Genomic DNA, 22,191 nt, shown 5'->3' on the forward strand with positions numbered 1-22,191 from the left:
AAACACACTCATACACTCACTCACACACTCGCTCACTGATACATCCGCTCACTCTTACACTCACTCAGTTATACACTGGCTCATATGCTCGCTCATCTTTTACATTCACTTACACTCACTAAATTAATTGATCATTCATTCACTCACTCATTGACCTACCTACCCACTTCCTCACTCACTCATTTACTTACTTGCTCATTCACGAACTCACTCACCCGCTTACTCACACACTCAATTACCCTGTATGACCCAGTGTCACCCTGTCTGTCAGAGTTTCCCCGTGACCTTTGAGCTGACGCAGCCCATGATCGACGCTCTGCACCGCGGGGCCGTGTGCGTGCAGGTAACACACCTGCACGCACATTAATTTGCGTGTGCGTGGATAAGTGGGGAGCGGTAGTGTAGTGGTTAGCGCGGTGCCCTATGAAGGTCGAATTAGTCCCAACATCACCACTGAAGAGACCGAGGCGGCTGAACGTGGTGTTGGCCATCTACTCCCTCGTGTGCCATGTCGGCCTTCATAGGTGCTCGCTAACAGCACTTGCCCTAACAGTCTGTTAAGGCTATATGGGGGATCTTTGTCTTTGTGCATAGAGAAGTGGGCGGTGGTAGTGTAGTGGTTAAGTGCACTTCTCTGCTAACCTGGCGACTCGAGTTCGATTCCCACTCACAACCAGTAACGTTGCCGATTATTTGAACTGGTCATGGGCCTCCCCTAAGGCGACTCGGCCTTAAATTAGTTCCTGGTGCAGACTGCGAAATCAACACCGAGATGCTAGCTAACAGCACTTGCCTCAACAGCAGTGGCGGCTCCTGCAAAATCTCTCAGGGGGGGCAAATGTCTGGATGATTGATAAGGATAAGGTCCACCCATGCAATGGATAAATTAACATCTTAAGCATATAAAGGCAACTTCACTTCTTTAATATTAATGAAAAATAAAGTGACTCTTACAATACATCTTGTTTGTTTCTATACTCACTATTAAAACAAACTACTCAAGTTTCTCTTTTATTAAAGATTCCACTAGGTGGCGACAAATTATATTGTTGGATGAAACGTGCTTACGTATGATGACGTAAGCACGTATGATGTAAGCACGTTAGGGGGAGCCCTCCCGGAAGCCATAGAGAATGCATTGCAGTGCCCCCGTTCGAAAAAAAAACATCTTTGAATGTAAGTCTATGGGACCACTCTGGGCGATTCTCAGCTGGAGGGAAATCGCCCAAAAAGAGGCGGTACTCCACAGAACGTAGCATGACGCTGATTGGACTATATCCAGAGGCACAGTGACGGCTAGCGTGACTCTGTGGTTGTATGACATTGGTGGTGCGTCGCCCAATCGCCCTAATGAAGAAACCGCCCCTGCTCAACAGTCTGTTCAGGCTATATGGGGGATCTTTGTGCGTGCAGAAACATGAGCCATTGTGGAATCTAGTAGGCTATCATGAGCGAGCAAGGGCCATCATCAATAATCACAGATCACCATCAATATCCATAGCCATCAATTGGCTATTAGGGCCAATCTCAAACCATTGTGACCCATCACACACCATCATGAACTAGTACAGGGGCTGGCAACCTGCGGCTCCGGAGCCGCATGCAGTGGCTCTTTGACCGACCCCTTGCAGCTCTGTGGCTGCCACCTTGCGGGCAGCCATTTTTTGAAAACTGTTTTGAGATAATTCAGTTCTTTACGCTCGAAAACGTGGCACAGGCGGTCTCCCCCCGCTTTTATGACGTTGAAATGCATGCCTGGAGACCCCGTCGTAAATCGGGCCCCGCTCCCATAGATGTGTATTGAGTTTCGCGAGGTCAGACCGCGTGCAACCACTCCACTCAAGATCCCACCAGGAAGCGCCCTGATAGCCCCGCCTCATCTGGTGACGTCACTGTTCTCCTCCTGGGCGTTCTCTCTATCACGCCCCGCCTTCTCTCTCACGCCCCGCCTTCTCTTTCTTTTCCTTGGTGACGTCATCTTAACAATAACCTGGGATCACGTGGTTATTTCTACCCCCGGATCGCGTGAGTATTAGCACTACATATGCAAGCGTCTTGGTGACAACAAAATGTACAACAGACAAGCCGCATTGCTAAAGACTAACACAGGGGGAAAAAACACCTAAATAGACGCAGTTGATTCGATCACCTATTTTGTTTATTTAAGTCAGGATGTGTGGCGTCATCTGCTGTACCCCTGCTGCTGTGTGTTGTGTACAAGTGGCTCTTTCTGCGTGAAATGCGGCTCTCGAACTATTTTGTTAGAAAAAAAAGACCTCTTTTTCTTTGAAAGGTTGCCGACCCCTGAACGAGTACGAACCGTCTCTATCCATCGTGGGTTTTCACGAGCCATCACAGACCATCACGTCCCATCACGGCCCATCAGTGACCGCTCGTGTGTGTGTGGCTTAGGTGTGGAGCTCCAGCGAGTACCGGGTGCTGAGCCACACGGACTGCATCTCCACGCCTGCAGGTGCCGGAGTGCGCAGCGGCAACCTCACCGCGTGCCTTGCCACAGACTCGCAATGAACACATTCACGGAACAGAGGACAGAACCTGCATCACAAATATGGCCGGGAAGGGGCAAGTGGTGTGGTGGGAAGAGCAAACTTAGCACTGGTTCTACCCCGAGCCAAAAACCTTGTCATCCAGAGACTAGCACGAGCTGTAGCCCTGGCTCAAAGCCAACTTGCCCGCCAGATGCGAGTCTTTAGACTAGGGGTGGGGAACGTCCGGCTTGCGGGCCGTATAAGGCCCCGAGAAATCATTTGGTGTGGCCCTGCCAAGGCAACCGCAGGCGGGACTCGAAATTCAATAAATCTAAGAGCAAATCTGGAAAAGCAGTTGCGAGTAGCAACAGCATCAATACCAGCTAACATCATCACACGCCTCGCCAAAGAAAAGCAGTTCCAGCCATCGCATTAGGGGTGAGTTAATTAAATGTTTGACCACATATATAACGGGCTAATTTTTAAGGTGATAATTTTGTATGGCCCGCGAATGATCTTATACATATCCAAATGGCCCTTGGCAGCAAAAAGGTTCCCCACCGCTGCTTTCGACCTAACCCAAACCAACTCGAGCCCCGCATGCGCGCAGCCCAGAGATCGCAACCGGGTACCCGATACCCGTACCCTACTCAATACCCGGCTACCCGTACCCGGCCGGGTACGGGTACGGGTACCCGTTTGCGACCCTGGTGCGGCCGGGTACGGGTACGGGTAGACCGTGAGTCACTGGTGAGTAACCGTTTGTCACTCATTTCCCAACGTCTTGTCTCTTCTCACAATTCAAGTTCCTAGAATGAACCCACCCGCTCCTGCAACATGGCTTCATCCCAGAGGTCGCAATCAGGTACCCGATACCCGTACCCTACCCGTACCCGGCCGTAGGGTACCGGTACGGCCGGGTATGGGTACCCGTTTGCGATCCTGGTGCGGCCGGGTACGGGTAAGGAATCAAAACTTATTTGTGACCTCTGGCGCAGCTGCCCCGCTCCGCGGCCACGCGCGCGTGCATCGCCCCCGTCTGGTCCTGACAGCCACCCGCAGCTGCAGGGCGGCTCCACGCTCAGATGAGTGGGTGGTTGAACGGATTAGTGGGTGGAGGCAATGGCGGAGCCAGGATTTTCAGGTAGGGAGGGAGGCAACCCCTCCAGCAATGAAAAATGGAGTTGTTAGTAAGGACTTGTCCCTTGCTTTTTATTCGATGCGTGGGTTGAATTCGAACTGTGTGTGATCGGCATCGTGCTCGCTGAAGGTGTTTGCCTTCAGGGAAGTCGTGGACTGTATACGCTACTGCACACAATTTTGTGAGTCACTTATAACTGGTTTGCCGTTACTTATTGCCAATTATGGACTCAGACTATTGTCCTATCATCTCATAGAATCCCTGACACGTGATAACATGCTTCACAGTGGCAGTGCTGATTTATTACTAATAAACCGCAATGATCCGATCGAAATGAGGGATTTCGATCGGATCATTGGGGGGGCACGTGCCACCCCACCCCCCCACCCGCACAATAATATAGGAATATTGTGGATCAGGCATACCTTGTGCTCTAGTGGTAGTGCCTTATGCCAATAGTCCCTACTTGCAAGCCAGCCTAGCAGCTTTTCAGAAATGTATCCCAAGTTGCTGGGGAGTCGGTAATGTTTGTCCTCCTAAGCCGCTCCTCTTGCCTCTCTCCCATCGCCCCCCACGCCCCTCCTAGGTTCCCTCCAGTTCCTCCTGCTCCTCTTCCTCCTCCTCCCGCTCGTTGGGGCGGTGCTGCTCGCTGTGCGGTTCGCACGTGGAACGCGGCACAGAGAGACGTCCTACGCACGTGAAGGTGAGCGGTGGCATACTCACCACTACTCCCAACAACTCACCACCACCACTTGCCACAACTCACCACCACGACCACCACACCCTGTACCGCTCACCGTCACCACACCATGCACCGCGCACCATCACCACCACCCCCTACACCGCTCACCATCACGACTACCCCCTACACCGCTCACCACCACGACACCCTGCACCACTTACCACTCGAGCTGCGATATCCGATTATTTGAGTGATTTGAGTGATTGATGTCCCTACCGAATACTAGTTCGACTACTCGACCAATCAAACAACACAAATTCTCAGGAGTAGTTTTATAATGTCCAATCCAGGGCGTCGTTCGCCGTCATAAGTGTGCACTGCTCGCTGAAATGTTTTCCAAATGGACGCTTCACCTCTTGACATGGCACCCATCGCACAACCAGAACAGCACAATTCGGGTCACTTTTGGCAAGATATTTGTTGCAAATCAGACGTTGAAATCACACGCGGCAACAAATAACTATGCCACAGACACGAAATCGAAATAAACACATTCCTGCGGAGGGAGCTGGTAGGAACGTTGGGTTGCTCGGTCAATGGCCAGGGTCAACGGCGGCGTGGTGTATTCCGCAAATATGCCTGACTGTGAGGGCGGGCACAAGCTGGCGTGAGTAGGTTAAACGTTGAGTTTTATAAGAGCACCACGGGGTGACCAGCCCCTGCCCACCCAGCCCCACCCCTCCCACTCCCCACCCAGGCCCACCCTCCCCACCCAGCCCCTCCCCACCCTCCCCACCCAGCCCATCCCCACCCTCCCTACCCAGCCCCTGCCCACCCTCCCCTCCCCTCCCCACCCAGCCCCACCCAAACCCACCCACCCAGCCCCTCCCCACCCTCCCCTCCCCACCAAGCCCCTCCCTGCACGACGGACGGACACAATAATCCCCTGTGGGCTGGTGTAACCAGGTGGTTCCTACCAGTATTAAACTGATTGTCTGATCCCCTGCCAGATGGATTACCAATGACGGAATCGCCGCTCCTCCGCTCTTCGACCGCGACGCCATCGCCGCCATCGTCGTTACCACTGTCACCGTCACCTCCGCCGTCGTCGCCGCCACCACTACCCTGGCCGCCTCTCCTCATCGTCCACTCGCACGACCAGGCCATCCTTCACCAGGCCGTGCTGCAGCTGGCGTGGCTGTTGCGCGCTCGCTGCGGGCACGCGCTGCACGTGGTGCTTGACGCATGGGAGAGCGTGCGTCTCGCCCAGCTGGGCCCAGCTCGCTGGGTTGCCACCTCCTTGACCTCCGTTGTCTCCTCCACTACCCCCTCCTCCTCAACGTCCTCACCATCATCCCCATCGACAGCATTCCCATTTGCAGTATCCATAGCATCCTCATCCCCCTTATCTCCGTCGGTGTCATCGTCGTCATCTGCTTCCTCTCCGTGGTGGTGGTCATGGAGGAGGAGAAGGAGGAGCGAGGAGGAGATGCGCGCCACCGTGCTGGTGATCTGCTCGCCGGGCACGCGAGGTCGGGGTGCGGGGGCTGAGCCCAGAGGGGACGGTGAGATGGGAACCCCCCCACCACCACCACCACCAACGCACTACACACACACACAAGTTACTCAAGCCTCTCCACTCCTGCCCCCCACTTCAGTTATGCTGCAAATTCACCCCGGCTCTTCGGTTCTTACAATCAACCAACCCTCTCATATTCTTAGTTCTTTCGGTAAAGTCACGTAGAAGGGAAATAATAAAATAATATAAATATAAAACAATAATTTTTTTTAATGGAATTCTTTGTTATTGTTTTATATTTATATTATTTTATTATTTCCCTTCTACGTGACCGAAAGAACCAATAATATGAATCCCTGTAGTCACGAAAGCTTTAAATCAAAATGTAACCAACCCTTTCCTCATACCAAATTATCACCCCGGGATACGTGAGCCCCAATTATACCCCAACGTACAACCACCCCCCCACCCCCCCCACCCCCCCCACCCCCCCACCCCCCACCCCCCCCACCCCCCCACCCCCCCCACCCCCCCCACCCCCCCGGTTACATTTATTTTGACCTCACCTTGTACCCCAGCATACAGGACCCCTAATTATACCCCTGCGAATGGGACCCAAAATCATACCCCAGTGTATGGGACCCCCCCCACAATCTATCCCTTTGGTCCATACATTTTCCTAGAGATAGTGCACCTTAGGCGCCTTTAGTCCTATTGACTCCCCTAGTCCCATTAAATCCCTTAGTCCCATTCAAGCTTGTCCCACCTTACAACCCCGTCCCATAAAATAACCCCTGTGGACGATTCCCTGTGAACACTAATTATGTTTTATATCACCGTTGGACTGATATATAGAGCTTGCTTGCACATGTAACTTGTCTGGCTTCTCTTGTTCTCATATTGTTCTGGTGTGCGCTTTATGGGGAGCCACAGTGGCGAGATGTTAACTACCTCGCCTGATGTACAGGTCATGGGTTCGATCTCGGCCCTGACGCCTCTATATTGGGACTTTGCATGCTCTCCTGATGGTCGCGTGGATTTCTCTTTGGGTCTTTTTCCCTCCAGATTTATATACATGTGTTTTGGACTTATATATATTTCCATGTGATAAGCCACTTTGTTGAACTATCATTCGCTTCTGAAAACGAGCTATATAGCTCGGTGGCCCTTACCTGGTAAAATAAAAATAGTTTACTTTTACTTCAGTTTACGACCGTTAAACGCTTCATTTACTAGTTGTGCAATATCCATCAAGGACCCTTCTGCACTCGTTTTCTGCAATATCGATGTTTTTATGTTCATGTTGCTGCCGCTGCTCACTCTATTCACGCAGCACCACGGATCCCCCGTCTAAAATATCCGCGTAGCCGGATAAACGGAACCACCCAGGTAACAAATCCAAACAAACTAAACGTTAAACACGGGACCCAAAGTGCGCACTAACCTGCCCCGCTCTGCCCCATTCACCCCTCACCTCCCACACCTTATGTCAGTGCTGGACGCCACCCTGGAGCTATTGCTGGGTGCCCCCCACTGTGGTGGGGGGCCACGCGTCCTGGTGGCGTGTCTACGTGGTGCGGGGGGCCCCTGGGACGTGCCCCCCGCGCTGAGGTCGCAGCCCTGCTTCTCGCTCCCGCGCGACCTGGACGCTCTGTGCGCGAGGCTCCTGCGGGGGGCGCCCAGGGCCCAGGGGTTGGGGACTCAGCGGGGAGGGACCTGGGACCCCCGGGAGGACCTGGAAGCCTCGAGGGCCCTGGAGGCCCTGGAGGCGACGCTCTCGGAGCTGGAGGACGCGAGGCAGCGCGTGGACCTGCTGGGCGTGGACGAGGAGCGGGAGGGGGTGTGGGGCGGCCCTGCGCCACCACGCTCGCTCGCGTCCAGCGTGACCAACGCGGGACAAGGAGGTGTCATGACAGACATCTGACGGCCAGTTGCCCGGACATTTGGACGAAGATTTTTTTTTTTGCTAGATAAAGGCAAAGGCGCAACCCCACAATTTCTTTGTGATGCCACTGCCGGCAGAAAGGCCTCTACTAGAAGAACTCCAGAGAGTCACTCTAAAATGTGTTTGGCCTACTCTTCCATGCTGCCCAGACGTCCTGGAAGAAATAGGAGTACCCACATTTTACCCCACCACACATGACTTGCTGAGTGGACAGAGGTGAGGAGTGTTAGGGGTGGAGGGGAGGGTGTGATTTCAGGAAACGTTGCCACCGTTTAAACCACCACATCTGGAGATCGCATCGAACTGGAGGGGACCTCTGCTGGATTGCACGCCCAGGGAGCTTCACCAGTGCGGTGGCATCACGGTGAGACAAACCGAAATGGCAAAGCACGGCAATGGGAGGAGGCTTTCATCCAGCAGTGGATTGACAAGGGGGCTGTGAATGGTTAAGTTATTCACGCGGTGTTTGTGAAATGTTGTGAATGGCGCTCGCCGTGAGTGGGGATGCGCAACACCCGCCCAGTATTAACTGCATCGAAGACATTGGTGAAAACTAAATTCGTCTCAGTGTTTTCTTTTTTATATTTTAGTCGACGATGACCGTGAGCGGATGGTGACAACTGGTGCTAAACCACAGATGAGCGTTTGTGAATGAGCGGGATTAGATGAAATCGTCGAGTCTGAATGAAGCAAGGTGCTCAAGAGTAATAACTATATTAGAACTTGAATATTGTAAACTTTAATCATTGCCGTTTTCCAAATGTTTTGTGAGGATCTGAAAAATCAACAGGCAACGATATGACGATATTCTGACCTTTGCGTGTGTACGATGGCAATGTGTTCAGGAGTTAAATGCCAATGTCGAGGTCTGCTGCGATCCACGACGAGAGGGCCTCAGCAGAGAGAGTTTGTGTAGTTTTGCTGTACCACCTCCTCCTCCGTTGAAGGAGCAGACTACAGTGGTTTACGATACATTCCATAGTTTAGAATGCATGGCCACAGCCGTACTCCTGTGGCTTGTGTCTTTAATGCTCCATTCATGAAGGAGATGTGCGCATTAGCCTGTTGATGTTCTCACGTGGTTGATGTTTACAGCGGTATTTGAGGAATGTCAAAGCCAGGCATGCAATGTTTTGGTCTGGAACGAGGTATTTCTGGACGTCCGCGTCGTTCCACTCTCTTCACCTGCGTTCTTCCAGATCGGGGGGAGGTTCCACAATGGTGACAGCGCAATCCCAGACCGGGGATTGGGACTCGAGTCGACCGAGAGGTTAATTGTTAAAGTCTTTGGTGATTATAGGTGGTTGTTGTTGGCAATTAAACGTGCAAACTCCTTTGTAAATATTGTGCATCATCCCAACGCAAAGTACGTATCATCTTAAGCGTGGAATCGTTTTGCATATTTAGAATCTGAAATAAAAGCAATGGAGAAACGTGTGACGTGCCTGCCGCTGTGTTCTTGGAACTCTGGTGCGAAGTCTGGGCATCTTGTGAGGTTCGGTACACCGTAACCCAAACTCGTGGCATCACGGTGGCGAGGAGATGTTATCTCGCTCGTTTGGCCTGCAGGATCGCGTGGGTTCAACCATGGACACTGGCGATGCCTGTTGTATATTTAGAGCTTGCGTGTTCTCTATACTTGGTGGTCACCTGATTTTTTCTCTGCATGCTCCGGTTGCTGATCTATGGGTGAGCAGGGCCTATGATCAGTGGGCAGGGTATATGAACAGCTGATAGTATAGGCATGGCTTTGTAAAAGTAAGAGGGGCAGATGGAGAGAGGGGCTATACCAACTCACAATGTGTCTTGGTTGGGCCTCCCAGCAAAGTTGTAGCCTTCACCAAGGAACAATGAATGCATCGTGGTTATATCTCCTGTCTGTTCCCATGTAAAGGCCTGGTTCGTGTCATGCCCGGTGAGTTTTTGTTTTGCCATTCATCTTCGTCGTGTTTATTTGTGCATGTTTTGGAGTTAGTTTTTCTATTTCCACACCAGGAACACCAATAATTTTAGATATTTGTAAACAAGCAACCGTGACAAATTTTTACCAATTAAGGATTTGTATTGAATTTACAAATAATGTATTTAAATAATGTACGGGTGTGCAAATGGAAACTCAAGATGATCGTATGATCACCCCAGGGTGCTCTTAAACATTCCAGAAGGCTTCAGAGAGGTGCCCGCTTTGCAGAGGAATGGTCTGATGGGCAAAACAGTCCTGCGGGCAAACACACAACACCTTCCAACGCCTCATAGAACTTGTACTGTCGGGCCTACAATGGGAAATTTGTTTGATTTATTTTGACGTCATTGTTTTTAGTAGATTTTATGAACATCTGAAGAGACTGCAACAGGTTTTCTTGAAAGTGCGAGCTGCCAAACTGAAATTGAAACCATCTAAGTGCCATTCTGTACGGGGCTCGGTTAAATATGTGGGGAATGTGGTCAGCAATAAAGCGGTAGCAGCTGACCCTGACAAAACGTCCGCCATTAAAAACTGGCCAACGCCCACTTATGTACAGGAGGTGCGGTGATTCCTAGGATTTGTTTCCTACTATCGACGATTTGTACCCCGGTTCGCTGCAATAGCAAAACCATTGCACCCCCTCACACCAAAAGGGGGGAGGAAGAGGAATCAGCATTTAAAGCGCTTCGTTCAAGGTTAACTGATGCTTCACCACTAGCATATCCGGATGTCTCGCGACAGTTTATCCTTGATACAGATGCTAGTGATGTCGGTATAGGTGCGGTCATGTCACAAATACAGGGGAAACGGAAGTTGTAATTGCATACAGGAGTCACGTGCTTTCCTCTACTGAACAATGCTATTGCGTCACTCGTAGGGAACTCCTGGCAGTAGGTCATTTTGTCACATTTTTCGGGTTTACCTGTACGGCCACTGGTTTACCGTGCGGACCGATCATGCGGCACTACAATTCTCACTTAAAATGGATAAATCCTCGGGACAAATGGCGAGGTGGATCGAAAAACTCCAGCAGTACTCTTACGATGTGACACATAGGATGGGCACTCGTCATTGTAATGCGGACTGCTTGTCAAGATTGCCATGCAAAGACCCATGTGCATGTGCTACGGGATCGGCACGGTGTAAACCGAACCTCCCGACTCACTGAGACAGGCGATGTCGATAAATGCAACAACGATAGAAAATGATGAACCGCCCGCAGATCATGATCTGGGCAGATGAGTACCGAATGGATCCGATTGCAAAAAGAGGATGAAACGATACAGTCCTTCGCAGCAGAGGCAGCTGCTCAAAATGGTCAATAGGAGGCGCATTTATCACATGGCGAGGGCTTCTGATGAGGTGGGACGCGAAGATGCAGCGTCGTTGCCTAGTGGTGCCAAAACCCTTGCGACAATAATTACTACTAGAAGTGCACGCCGAAAAACGAATGTGCTTGAGCCACGGAAAAACATTTCTCATGCTGCAGGCTCGATATTTTTGGCCAGGAAGGATGTACACGAGTGAGTAAATCGTTTTCAGGAGCGTGCAAAAAGGAAACCTCAATCCATACAGCCTCCACTGCAGTCGATAGCAGTGTCGAGGGTAAACGAGCTGGTAGCATTGGATATTCTGGGTCAATTCCCTAAAACAGCAAGAGGAAATAAAAATGTACTCATGGAGACGGAGTATTGCACACGCTGGCCCGTCGCATGGCCGATACCAGACCAAACGGCTGCAACCATAGCAGAAGCCTTCCTCCATGGCTATGTATTGGACAAGGGACCCCCTGAGAAACTGCTCATAGACCAGGGTCGGAATTTTTCAGCTCAACTGTGATATCATGGGCACTAAGAACATTATAACGTCACTGTACCACCCACAGTACGATGGGCAAGTAGAGAGGCTTAACCGCATGCTGCCCGCCATGTTGTAAATGATGATCAGACAGACTGGGACTTGCACATTCCAGGAGTTCTTCGGGCATATCGCAAAGCACCACATGCATCGACCGGGCTCTCTCCCTTCTTTTTGCTGTACGGGAGAGACCCTGAGCCACCTACTGAGGACCAACTGGTGGCTCTCCCTGCTAAAGTTATTTCGTGGCCAGTCTCCCTCAGGCTGCCACTAGAAAGGCTCCATGAAGCTCGCGAAGCTGTGATAGCGGAGTCGGGAAGGTCGCAAACAGCGAACGGTTGTGGAAAAGAATGGAGACACCTTTACCAATTGAGCAGGGCGATCGGGCTTGGTTACTCGTTACACTGTCCCCAGGTCCAGATTGGCACATCAGCCAACTACACCGTCCTTGGCAAGGCTCAGGGGAAATTGTCAAAATCCTCCACCCGCAAAGTGTTCGCATCCAAATGACCGCCTTAAACCATATAGAGAACGACCGATACAAGAGGTCGTTCAGGCTCAACAAGGCTGGGTCCGGAGCATCCTTCTCGCGGAAGTACTGCCGCCGCACTCTCTTCCCCTCTTCTCAGGGACAACTTGAATGAAGATGGCCGCGATGAGGGGGGCCGACAGAATAATTGAGAGAGGCGCCGAGAAGGAGTGTCACTGGGTCAAATGTGCTGTTCGACCACACATACATATTGCTGGCTTGTTATAAATGTATGGCTAATGATGTTGTGTATTGATTGCCTAAAAATGTACACCCTTAATAGGGTAGCCCAGGTAAGAGTTTAGTTATGATACGGAACGGTCAAGTTGGGTTGTAACGCCTTTCCCCCCTTGATTCAAGGGCCTATTTTATGCCTTAACCCAGAGGTTAATGTTTTGTACTCCATGCCCCCAGGGTTAAATCTATTGTGCGATCCCGGTGTTAATGACATACAGCCCCCAGGGTTGAATCCCTTGTGTGATCCCATTGTTGCCGAAATACAGTCCCTTATTATAAAATTACAGTTGTAGCCAAGACGGCTATTTTTTTACGGTGGGGGGGGGGGGTGTAGGGTACTGTACATTGCAAGGGTTATAGTGGGGTCAGTGGAGATGGGTGGAAACAGGTGCAGAGTACTGTCTGAGGGAAGGTTCCAGAAGGGAAGTAGCAGACGGTAGAGTCTGCTGGAAGAATCTACCGGGGGAAAGTGCTGGATGTTACCAGGGCGTGACGAGAGGGTATGTAGGGGGAAGTGAGGCCCGTAATTGGGGGGCTGGCTCGGGGACTGAAAGACGACTGCAGGTGGACAACATCAGGGCCGACTGTTGGAGATCGACATCGTGGAAACCATCGGGTCAACTGTTCGAGATCTACATGGTGGAAACCATCAAGAAAGATTGTCCGAGATCTGCATGGTGGAAACCATCAAGGACTGTTAAAGATTAATCTAGTGGAAACCACCGCCGCTGCAGATAGACATAACCTTGAGAAATGTGTTAGTCGTACTCTCGTCTTGTAAATACGTTATTGTAAAATAAATCACCTAGAAAATGGAACCTGCAAAGGAGCATCTTTACAAAGACACGATTCCTTGCAAAAGGTTTATGTTTGGTGTTTAAACATCTCAACACCTGTTTTATTGCCAGAGAGGGTAAAACCTATTCTTATATTTTGATGCTGGCTAGGGAGGTCCCATGATGTAGCTGCTCACCCCGAGCTTTCAATGTCCTGATAGTGCATCATGTTTGTGCTGTTTGCCTTTTGGCATCCTCTGGTCTAACACTGTTTGAGACTAGGCTCTAAAGAAAGCTGTGTCTGGTGTGGACCAATTAGTTTCAAAGACAATGCATATACTATCATCGCATGTTTTTTTTGTTTGCATGTTCACCACAAGTATATGTGGCTAATGCAAATATGATTCCTTGCAAAAGGTTTCTGTTTGGTGTTTAAACATCTTAATACCTGATTTATTGCCAGAAAAAGTAAAACCTATTCCTATACCAGAACCCAGTGTTCACCACTGTCACTGCCTCTCCCAGACCCCTCCCTACCTGTGCTCCAGCTAGTCGCCAAGTCGCTCTGCCTCCTCCTCGCTGGGTCCCTTCTTCTCGACCAGGAGAAGGGGTTTCTCTCAGCAGAGGCGTGGGGCTCTACATCATCGTCAGGTGGGGAGAGCGGCAAGATGACCTGGCGCTCTGACGGCGCTCACGTTCATGGTTTACACACCAGATAGAGAGTGCACACGTCTAGTACAGATGTAGTGGATTCAACTGAGTCGCAGTCGTACTCTTTGGAGGCATCACATTTATTGATACCAACACAAATGGGTAATTGCCCCTTTACCAGACAGCGACCTATGGTGGTGGACCACCAGGCTAACTGCTGCAACGAGCAGGACTCCGGCTTGAGTCCTGCCCACGTGTTGGTGACTCTTCATGGACGTTGAACGTAGAACCCCTGTCCCTCTGGGGACCCGGTTAATATGCTCACTGGTCGTGGCTGGCTCCGCCCTAAGCCACGACCACCTTCTCGAATCCTCTTGCAGGATCTCGCCCTGACACGTGACTACCCCCTAGCCCCCACTTGGGGCCCCTGTGTAGACTTTACACGTCACGTGCCTTCCGGGGTCACCCAGAGTGCCATGGCCCACATTAACCCCATTCATGACTGACACTCTCACACCCCCCCCATAGAGGACAGCACTGCACGCCACGCGTGGTGCCACTCAGCGCCATGACTCAGCGCTCACTGAGCCCCACTAGGGCTGGTACGACACCCACATATATGGGGTGTGAGTACTGTACATCGCATGCCGTGCCACTCTAGGGCCGGCAATACACAGTCACATCCCTGATGTCACTACACATCTATCAGCAAGGCCGGAGGACCCAGAGAAAAATCCACGTGATCACCACAGGGAGATAGAACACGCAAGCCCATAATATACAGCAGGCATTGCCAGATTCCGGGACCGAACCCACGACATCCTGCATGCCAGGCGAGGAAGATAACGTCGCCTCGCCACGGTGATACTACGATTTGGGGTTACGGTGCTAAGAACGTTACCAGGCCCAGACTCCAAGAACACAGCAGCGGTCACGTCACACGTTTATCACTTTTTATTTCAGATGCTAAAGATGCAAAAGTTTCCATGCTTAAGATGACAATACTCTTTGGTTTTTTCGGTAAAGTCACGTAGGTATAAAATAAAATAAATCACGAGGTTTCCAGCGCAACACAAGCGTCTGCCATCAGGTGGGATGCTTGTGTTGCGCCCAAAACGTCGTGATTTATTATTATTTTATACCTACGTGGCTTTACCGAAAGAACCAAAGAGTATGGATTCCTGCAGTCACGAAAGCTTCAAATCAAGATTAAAGATGACAATACTTTGCATTGAGATGATACGCAGTGATATTTGCGGATACATTTTCGTCTACGTCACAAAAATGATGAAAACAAAAATTGTTCGGCTTCATGTGGGGCAGAATCCCCCAAAACCCTTCAGGCACGGCAACGACACTGCACGGCTTTTTACACAAACTGTTCCACCATCAGTCGCCATCGGCACTTTGTGACCACGAGCGTGCATTCAGCAGAAATCACAAAACGTCGAACGTGTCCGGCCCAGTCCGCCTGGTTATCCAGGCGCCACTCGCCACCCAATGCCAGAAGCCACCACCCAGCAACAGCACCACCGTCACCACAACCAACAACAACTGCTGTAAGCCATCGTGGCACATTATGCGATCTCAGACCCACATCTAACAGAGCGGGTCCTTGCCTATCAACATTTGGCGGTTCGCCAGCGTTGCTTCCAAATAACCCTTACTACGGATGAAACAATGAATGTCAAAACTGTTGTAGAGTTTGCTTGTATCAGACTATCAAAGGCCGTGTGGCTGATGGAATGAGTACAACATCCTTGTATTTGTTATGTGGAGGGATGGACATGGACAAGTGGGAAATTGTCTGCTTAGATATGTTGGTTTATGTATGGCTGTCGCCCATCCAAACACTATCTAGGCGCAATCCTGCTTAGCTTCCAAGATCCAGTAGTCCAGACTTATAATGATGTCATATAGGGCAGTCTGCACACAAATGTCACCCTCCATCAGCAGTTCGCTTGGGAGATCACCTCTGCCTAGCGCTTTTCCTCGTCTCAGACTCTAGATTTCTTTCCGTACTTCCTCAACAGATGGCATCTCAGCCAACCACTCACAAGGTGCGACTCCTTCTTCTGACATTTGAGGCACGGCAGCCTCAGCAGGGGTATCCCCACTTTCCCCCATGATTTTTTCTGGGTTAAGGGATTTCCCTTTCTCTAAGACCTCAGAAATGTTTCACAAACCTGCACACCTGTCCTTGGGGATTAGAGATCGGATCACCTTTCTCTCCCGTAAGGATAGTGAATTCTGCGCCGTTGCAAGTTACTTTTTTATGGAATTAAAGAGTGATTTGTAATCCCGGGCTAGGAAGGCAGCTCCATCTCATCAGCAACCTGCGACCACGAGTAAGCCTCCTCATTTCGACGTAGGACGCTGTAGACAGTGGGAGTGGGCATATCGTGTTCTCTCAGCCAGCTAGAGAACCTCCTCCATCAGCCAGGGTCTCTGGGGAAGTGTGGAACGCATAACCAAAGCAGCCATTGCAGCTGCATGAGCCACATGTCTATACCTCAACCATTCCCCCTCGGCATCAGGATGAAGGGGGGAAGGATGCCAACCTCAGCTGCTGGCAATGATGAAATTATTGCTTGCAACTTTTATCAGCTAGCTGAGACCAGGCGACTGTGTCTTTGAATGGGGTCCGAGATGGACAGTCACCACCGCAGTGGAACAATGGTAGGCGCATCTTACAGATGACAAGCTAGCAGTCAGATACACTTCACGGTAGGTCCTGGTGTCTACGCCGATGCTGGAACAAAATGTTGGTGATTACCAGGCCATGAGCTGCACAGAAGTCTAGCAGCCTCCGACCACCAACACTTCCACTACACCACCTCCAAACCACCACCCACCACCTCCACTACACCACCACCTCCACTACACCACCACCCACCACCTCCACTACATCACCACCTCCACAAAACACCACTACCTCCAGCACGCCACCACCTCCACCACATCACCACCCCCTTTACCACCACCACACCGCCACACTCACGACACAGCCACCTCCACCAAACCCACACCTCCACCATGCCACCACCTCCATCAGACCTCCGCTATACCACTACCTCCAACAATAACCGCCGTTCACAACTAAGTGGCAGTGACGCCAAGCGACTGGATTATTTTGGCTCCTGTGTTGCACACTCGAAATGAAGGACGTGGGCAGGTGCTCGAAATCGAGGGCAAGCACATTTATTTGTGGTTAATATTAATCTTGTGAAGAACAGCACCGTCACTCTGTAAAATGCAACAGCACGTGTGTTACAACAGCATTTCTTCCGAGTCGCCATTAACCATGTGGCTGGTTTACACGTCCGGTTATTCATTAACAGTTTTCTCTTAAACCCAATTCTACTACTGATAAACCATCTTTGTCTTTGACAATCATATTTTCACATCACTATTCGAATATTCCTTTCATCCTAAGCTGTATGTCTATCTATACCATCCACTTATATTGGTATCTTACACCCATTATATGTATTGTATGTGTACAGTATACGTACTGTATATCACCATTGTACAGCTTACTACTTTACATGTGTTCTATTCTCAATAGCATTGCAAGTAGTCATACTCTGGGTACATGGGCATGGTTATAGACTAAACAGTATTAGAGTTAGAGAATTACAATGACAGTAGGTAATTACAGTGCGTCATCCTGACAATGCACAGTGCTAAAACGCCTCTAATTGCATATATCACATACGAACAATTCAAAGCCAAGCTTAAAGTCTAGAACAAGTCTAGAACAAGTGTAGAACATTTATATAACGATCAAAAACAACCTTTGGGTCCTTTACCTGTAAAATGCAACAGCACGTGTTACAACAGCATTTCTTCCGAGTCGCCATTAACCACGTGGCTGGTTAACACGTGCGGTTATTCATTAACCCTGCCAGCCACCTACAGCCCAACTCAGTCATCACATGCTGCTGTACACACATGCATTGATGCACTGCACAGCACATCAGGACTTTCACAGAACCACACTTTACCCTCTTGCTGCACATGGATATAATTAAAAGACTGATCCATTCCTAATGTGCCACACCTGTAAAACCCAATGTGCAATACATGCTCGCTTCCGATGGGGATCTGGTTGTACCATATACACCTGGGCACTGGCGCAAACATAACGCGAACAAAACCATTTATAAACACATGTACAGGGTTCCGTGTACAGGGCCCAGTGTGCAGGTTCCAGTATGCAGGGTGCAGTGTACAGAGTGCAGTGTGTAGGGTCCAGTGTACAGTGTCCAGTGTAAATGGTCCAGTGTACAAGGTAAAGTTCCGAATGGCAAGGTCATGCATCAACATCACGGCACAATCAGCACACAGAACACGAGGCGAGATGAACACAATATGTAAGTGTAGTAGATCCAACTGCGTCGCAGACGTACTTCTTAGAGTCAGCACGAACTCACAAAGGGGTAGCTGCCCCTTTACCAGATAACAGCCCAGGGTGGTGGACCACCCGGCTAACTACACTAACACACTGCGAGTTAGCTACAACGGACCGGACCCCAACTCGGGTCCAGGTCCACGTGTTGGAGACTCTTCTTGACGTAGAAAGTAAATCTTCAGATGACGGTAGCAACGCTGAACTCCGGTCCCTCGTCGGGACCCGCTTATATGCTCCCGGGTCGGGGACGGCTCCGCCCTTGGCCCCGCCCACCTTCGAGAGAGCTCTGGCTCTCTCTCGACTCTTCTTGAGACAACTTTCCCCGGACACGTGACCACCTATTAGCCCCCACCTGGGGGCCCCATGTACAATTTGCCGGTCACGTGCCTTCGGGGTCAACCAGAGTGCCATGGCCCAGGGTAACCCTGTCCCTGGGCTGACACTCTCCCACTCCCTCCTGGTAGGAGACGACACTGCACGCCACGCGTGGTGCCACTGCGCTAACCCAGCGCTCACCAAGCCCTCACTAGGGCTGGTAGTACACCCACCGACGGGGTGTCCGCGATGAGGGTGCATCGCACGCCGTGCCCCTCAAGGGCCGGCACCACACAGTGACATCCGCAATGTCACTACAAAAGTAAATAACTTAAAGTGTGCAAACAAGAGCGATCACTTGCATTTAAACTTGTAGGGATTTGAGGTCCAAAAGTGATTTAGAGTAGGGCAAGTGTGGTAAGGTGTTGTCCTAAACGTTGCTTGGGTATTCCAAACATCATGGGCTGCCATACGGAACAGGGGGTGGGGGGGGGGACTGAGCACGAGGAGCGAGGAGCTGCTACGGAAGCGTGCGCAGGGATTGTGGTCCTGGCTGTCAAAGGGACGAGCCACTGGTCTGGACAACAACTGACATTGCTGAGAAACAGACGCCTAATGTTAATTTTTCATGTAAGACGGTGTTATTGACGAGCCTGTCGTGTCGAGTTTGTTGTTAATTGTCCTTGTTCTCCACTGTCAACGCAGCACGGACAAATAATCTGTTGGGATAGATTTGTGAACAAGAAGGCATCCTGTGCAGGTGAACTGCATTGTCACATCAACAGGGTCAGGTGTTGAGCCAATGCATTGCTGCGTGGAGTTTTGCACTCAACTCGGACCCACATCTGACAGAGTGGGGCCTTGCCTGTCACATCTGGCATTGATTCAAGCGATGAGCCATTGAGGGTCAAAACCTGTCCAGAGTATTGCTTGTTGTTCAACCAATGCTGCTGATAGAATGCATTCTTAGAAGGTTGTGTGGCTGATCGGATGCGTAAAACACTTGCATCGTTTATGTGCAGAGACAAATATGATTCAGCTCGTGTCTGCTTAGGTATTTTGTTATTTTATTAATGTATCTGTTGTAGCTGTGTATTTGTCCAGAAGAGAGCATCACGTGACTGTGTACCGTGGAGTTCTGCACCGGGACTCCAAATATGTCCCCCAGAGGGCGACTTAGAGCCACAACACTCATCTCTAACCTTCACCTCTAAACACTTAACCCTAATGACTGTAACCCTTGACCCTAACCGCTAACGATGAGCACTAAACGGTGAGTCTGTAAGAGAGTACTGAATATGTCCACGAGAGGGTGGCAAGTAACCACAGCTAACTCGGACCCCTAACCACCGTCGTATAAACTTACTCGTTGGCGACTCAACCACAACCACAACACTAACCCCCCCAAACCCCTAACCCTGAGCCTAACACCCCTGATATAAATGTTACTAGTGGGCTTGTGGCCAAATCTGCGTCATTACATGTTTCTGCATGCTGCCGGACTTGTTTGATTCTCTGCTTTCATTTCCCTAAGTCGACACGAGTGTATGGTTGAAGCACCAGCCTCCTCTCTAGGCCCCTCCTCTTCAATACACGATAATAATTTACTTATTTATATATCCAGGAGAGCCACACTGAGAGGGTCCTCCTACATTGGGTTCATATTTTAAGAGGTTTTATTTTGCCAATTGATTATGAGTGTTTATTATACAACGTGGGGAAGAAACCCAAGCACCTGGAGAAACCCCACGTGCACAAGGGGGCAACACTCTATCCCTGTACTGATGGAAACAAATTTCGGTTATTCCACTCGCGAAAATAATGGCCAACCTTCACCCATAATCTCACTTAAACCTTCCATAATCTTTACATGAATCATACATTATTATCCCCACTTTTAACCACACGCGTTTATCAGTTTAACACGTGGTAGGCTTTAGCGACTAATATTATTCATCATAAAGATTTTTGGGGTTAGGGGCCGTCCATAAATTACGTCACGCGAATTTGGACGTTTTTTGACCCCCCCCCCCCCCGTCGTCACAAACAGAAAGTCAGACCTCACCTCAAATATGACGCCACAAAGCTCTGCCCCCCTCCCCCAAAATAGAAGATGCTTCAAATCGCTTTAAACTATTGTCATTGTAGTGCGTAGTTAATGTGGCGCTGCACTCTGATGTTGTAGGAGAAAACATTTATAAAAAAGTATAATTAAGTAGAACGTGTTGTCTATATTTATTTAAAGTTGCGCATTTTTATGTGACGTCACATTTCTAAAACCCCCCCCCCTCATCACACATCGTCACAAATGTCTGATCCCCCCCCCCCCCCAGGTGCGTGACTTCATTTATGGACGGCCCCTTAGATCCTATAAATATAAATGTGTCGTTAACCCACCACTACCCGACACGCTCATCATTCTGCCAAATCGCCTGAAGGTGGTTATAATCACCAGCGAAACATCGTACTCTTATTTTTTATTATGTGGGTTTACTCTCCAACACAAAACCGGTTAGTGCTGTCGTAGTAACTAATTGGCACGTCTTGTTAAGGTGACAAACCTCACTAATTGGATGTGTCGGGTGCTGGTGGGTTAACGACTAATTTATATTTACATAATCTAACCCCGAGAAACCTTTACTCAGAACACGTGTATTAGCTTATTCGTGCACAAAGACCCTTTGCCGACACGTGGTGCACCGTGCCCCGTGTGACCCGGCTGAAGCGACCTCCACTCACTCTCCCAAAGCGGAGTTCCTTCTAAGCCATCGCGCCATGAGTCCACTCGCGACGGACGGAGATCGAAGATGTCGAGCAGTGGAGGTGGCCGTGCGCGTCGGTCACGCTCAGCGCGAGCCACCACCACCACAGCACCAGCGGGTGCAGTTGCAATCCGCTACGGTGGTCACAGAGAGTTTATGAAGTTGGTGGTGGTGGTGGTGGTAGCTTTGGACATTCTGGGTCCGTTGCCGACATCCGCGATGGGAATAAGTGTATCCAAGTAGCAATAGAATCACTTGACGAGGTGGTACATTAGTGCGTCCTGTCGGATGAAATAGTCAAATCTATTGCAGATGCATCTATCAAGGGCTATGTTCTATTTTTATTTTATAAAGGAACTGCCGAAGCAGCTTCTAACCGATCGTGGCAAATTTAGGTATACACCAAATCGACAAAATCCCCTGATTGTCCACAAACTGCTATCATGGTCCAACACGCCCAACAGACCTCTCCTTCCCTTGCTCTCCCATGCCATTAATGCCCCACAACCGGTCAACGGGACTATCATTTATGTTCGGCGCTATTCACTTAGAGCACGAGCTCTCACGTAGCCGCCGTTCGTTAGCCGTTCTGTCACACATGGCAGGGAGGCAGGTTGTCAACTGAGAATGACACTCGGGGGGAGGAAAAGTAAAAAGGCATCTGGTGGTGGAGCCACGTCGCGTTCGCTGCCCCCACGTAGCCGTTCCCATGGCAACAGCGGAGCGGCTACGTGGTCACGAGTGACGGCCTTTAGAAGAAGGGAGACATTTCTCAGGACAAGACGACGAATGGGGACTCAGCGCCGAGGGAGATTTAGCGTGGAGTTTGGCCATGGATGGACTTTGGGGGTGGGTGGGGGGGCACGGGGTACGGGGAGGGGGCACTGTCTTCGTGTGGGCGAGGAGGG

The 22,191-nt window shown here is 50.3% G+C and overlaps 1 protein-coding gene across 1 annotated transcript; it reads left to right on the forward strand.

Moving 5' to 3' along the window:
* Positions 1 to 304: 304 nt before the first annotated feature.
* On the forward strand, positions 305 to 7,755 carry IL17RE (interleukin 17 receptor E). Its single transcript, XM_078872553.1, has 5 exons — positions 305 to 343; positions 2,413 to 2,473; positions 4,217 to 4,333; positions 5,323 to 5,877; positions 7,325 to 7,755. The coding sequence occupies exons 1-5, from the start codon at positions 305 to 307 to the stop codon at positions 7,753 to 7,755; spliced, it is 1,203 nt and encodes a 400-aa protein (XP_078728679.1).
* Positions 7,756 to 22,191: the final 14,436 nt, after the last annotated feature.

This window comes from Lampetra fluviatilis, chromosome 34 (genome assembly GCF_964198595.1).
Source record: "Lampetra fluviatilis chromosome 34, kcLamFluv1.1, whole genome shotgun sequence".
Taxonomy (NCBI): Eukaryota; Metazoa; Chordata; class Hyperoartia; order Petromyzontiformes; family Petromyzontidae; genus Lampetra; species Lampetra fluviatilis.

Coding starts and splice junctions, on each gene's coding strand:
- IL17RE (XM_078872553.1), top strand. CDS start 305: ATGATCGACGCTCTGCACCGCGGGGCCGTGTGCGTGCAG. Junction 344..2,412: donor GCGGGGCCGTGTGCGTGCAG/GTAACACACCTG, acceptor TGTGTGGCTTAG/GTGTGGAGCTCCAGCGAGTA. Junction 5,878..7,324: donor GGCTGAGCCCAGAGGGGACG/GTGAGATGGGAA, acceptor ACCTTATGTCAG/TGCTGGACGCCACCCTGGAG.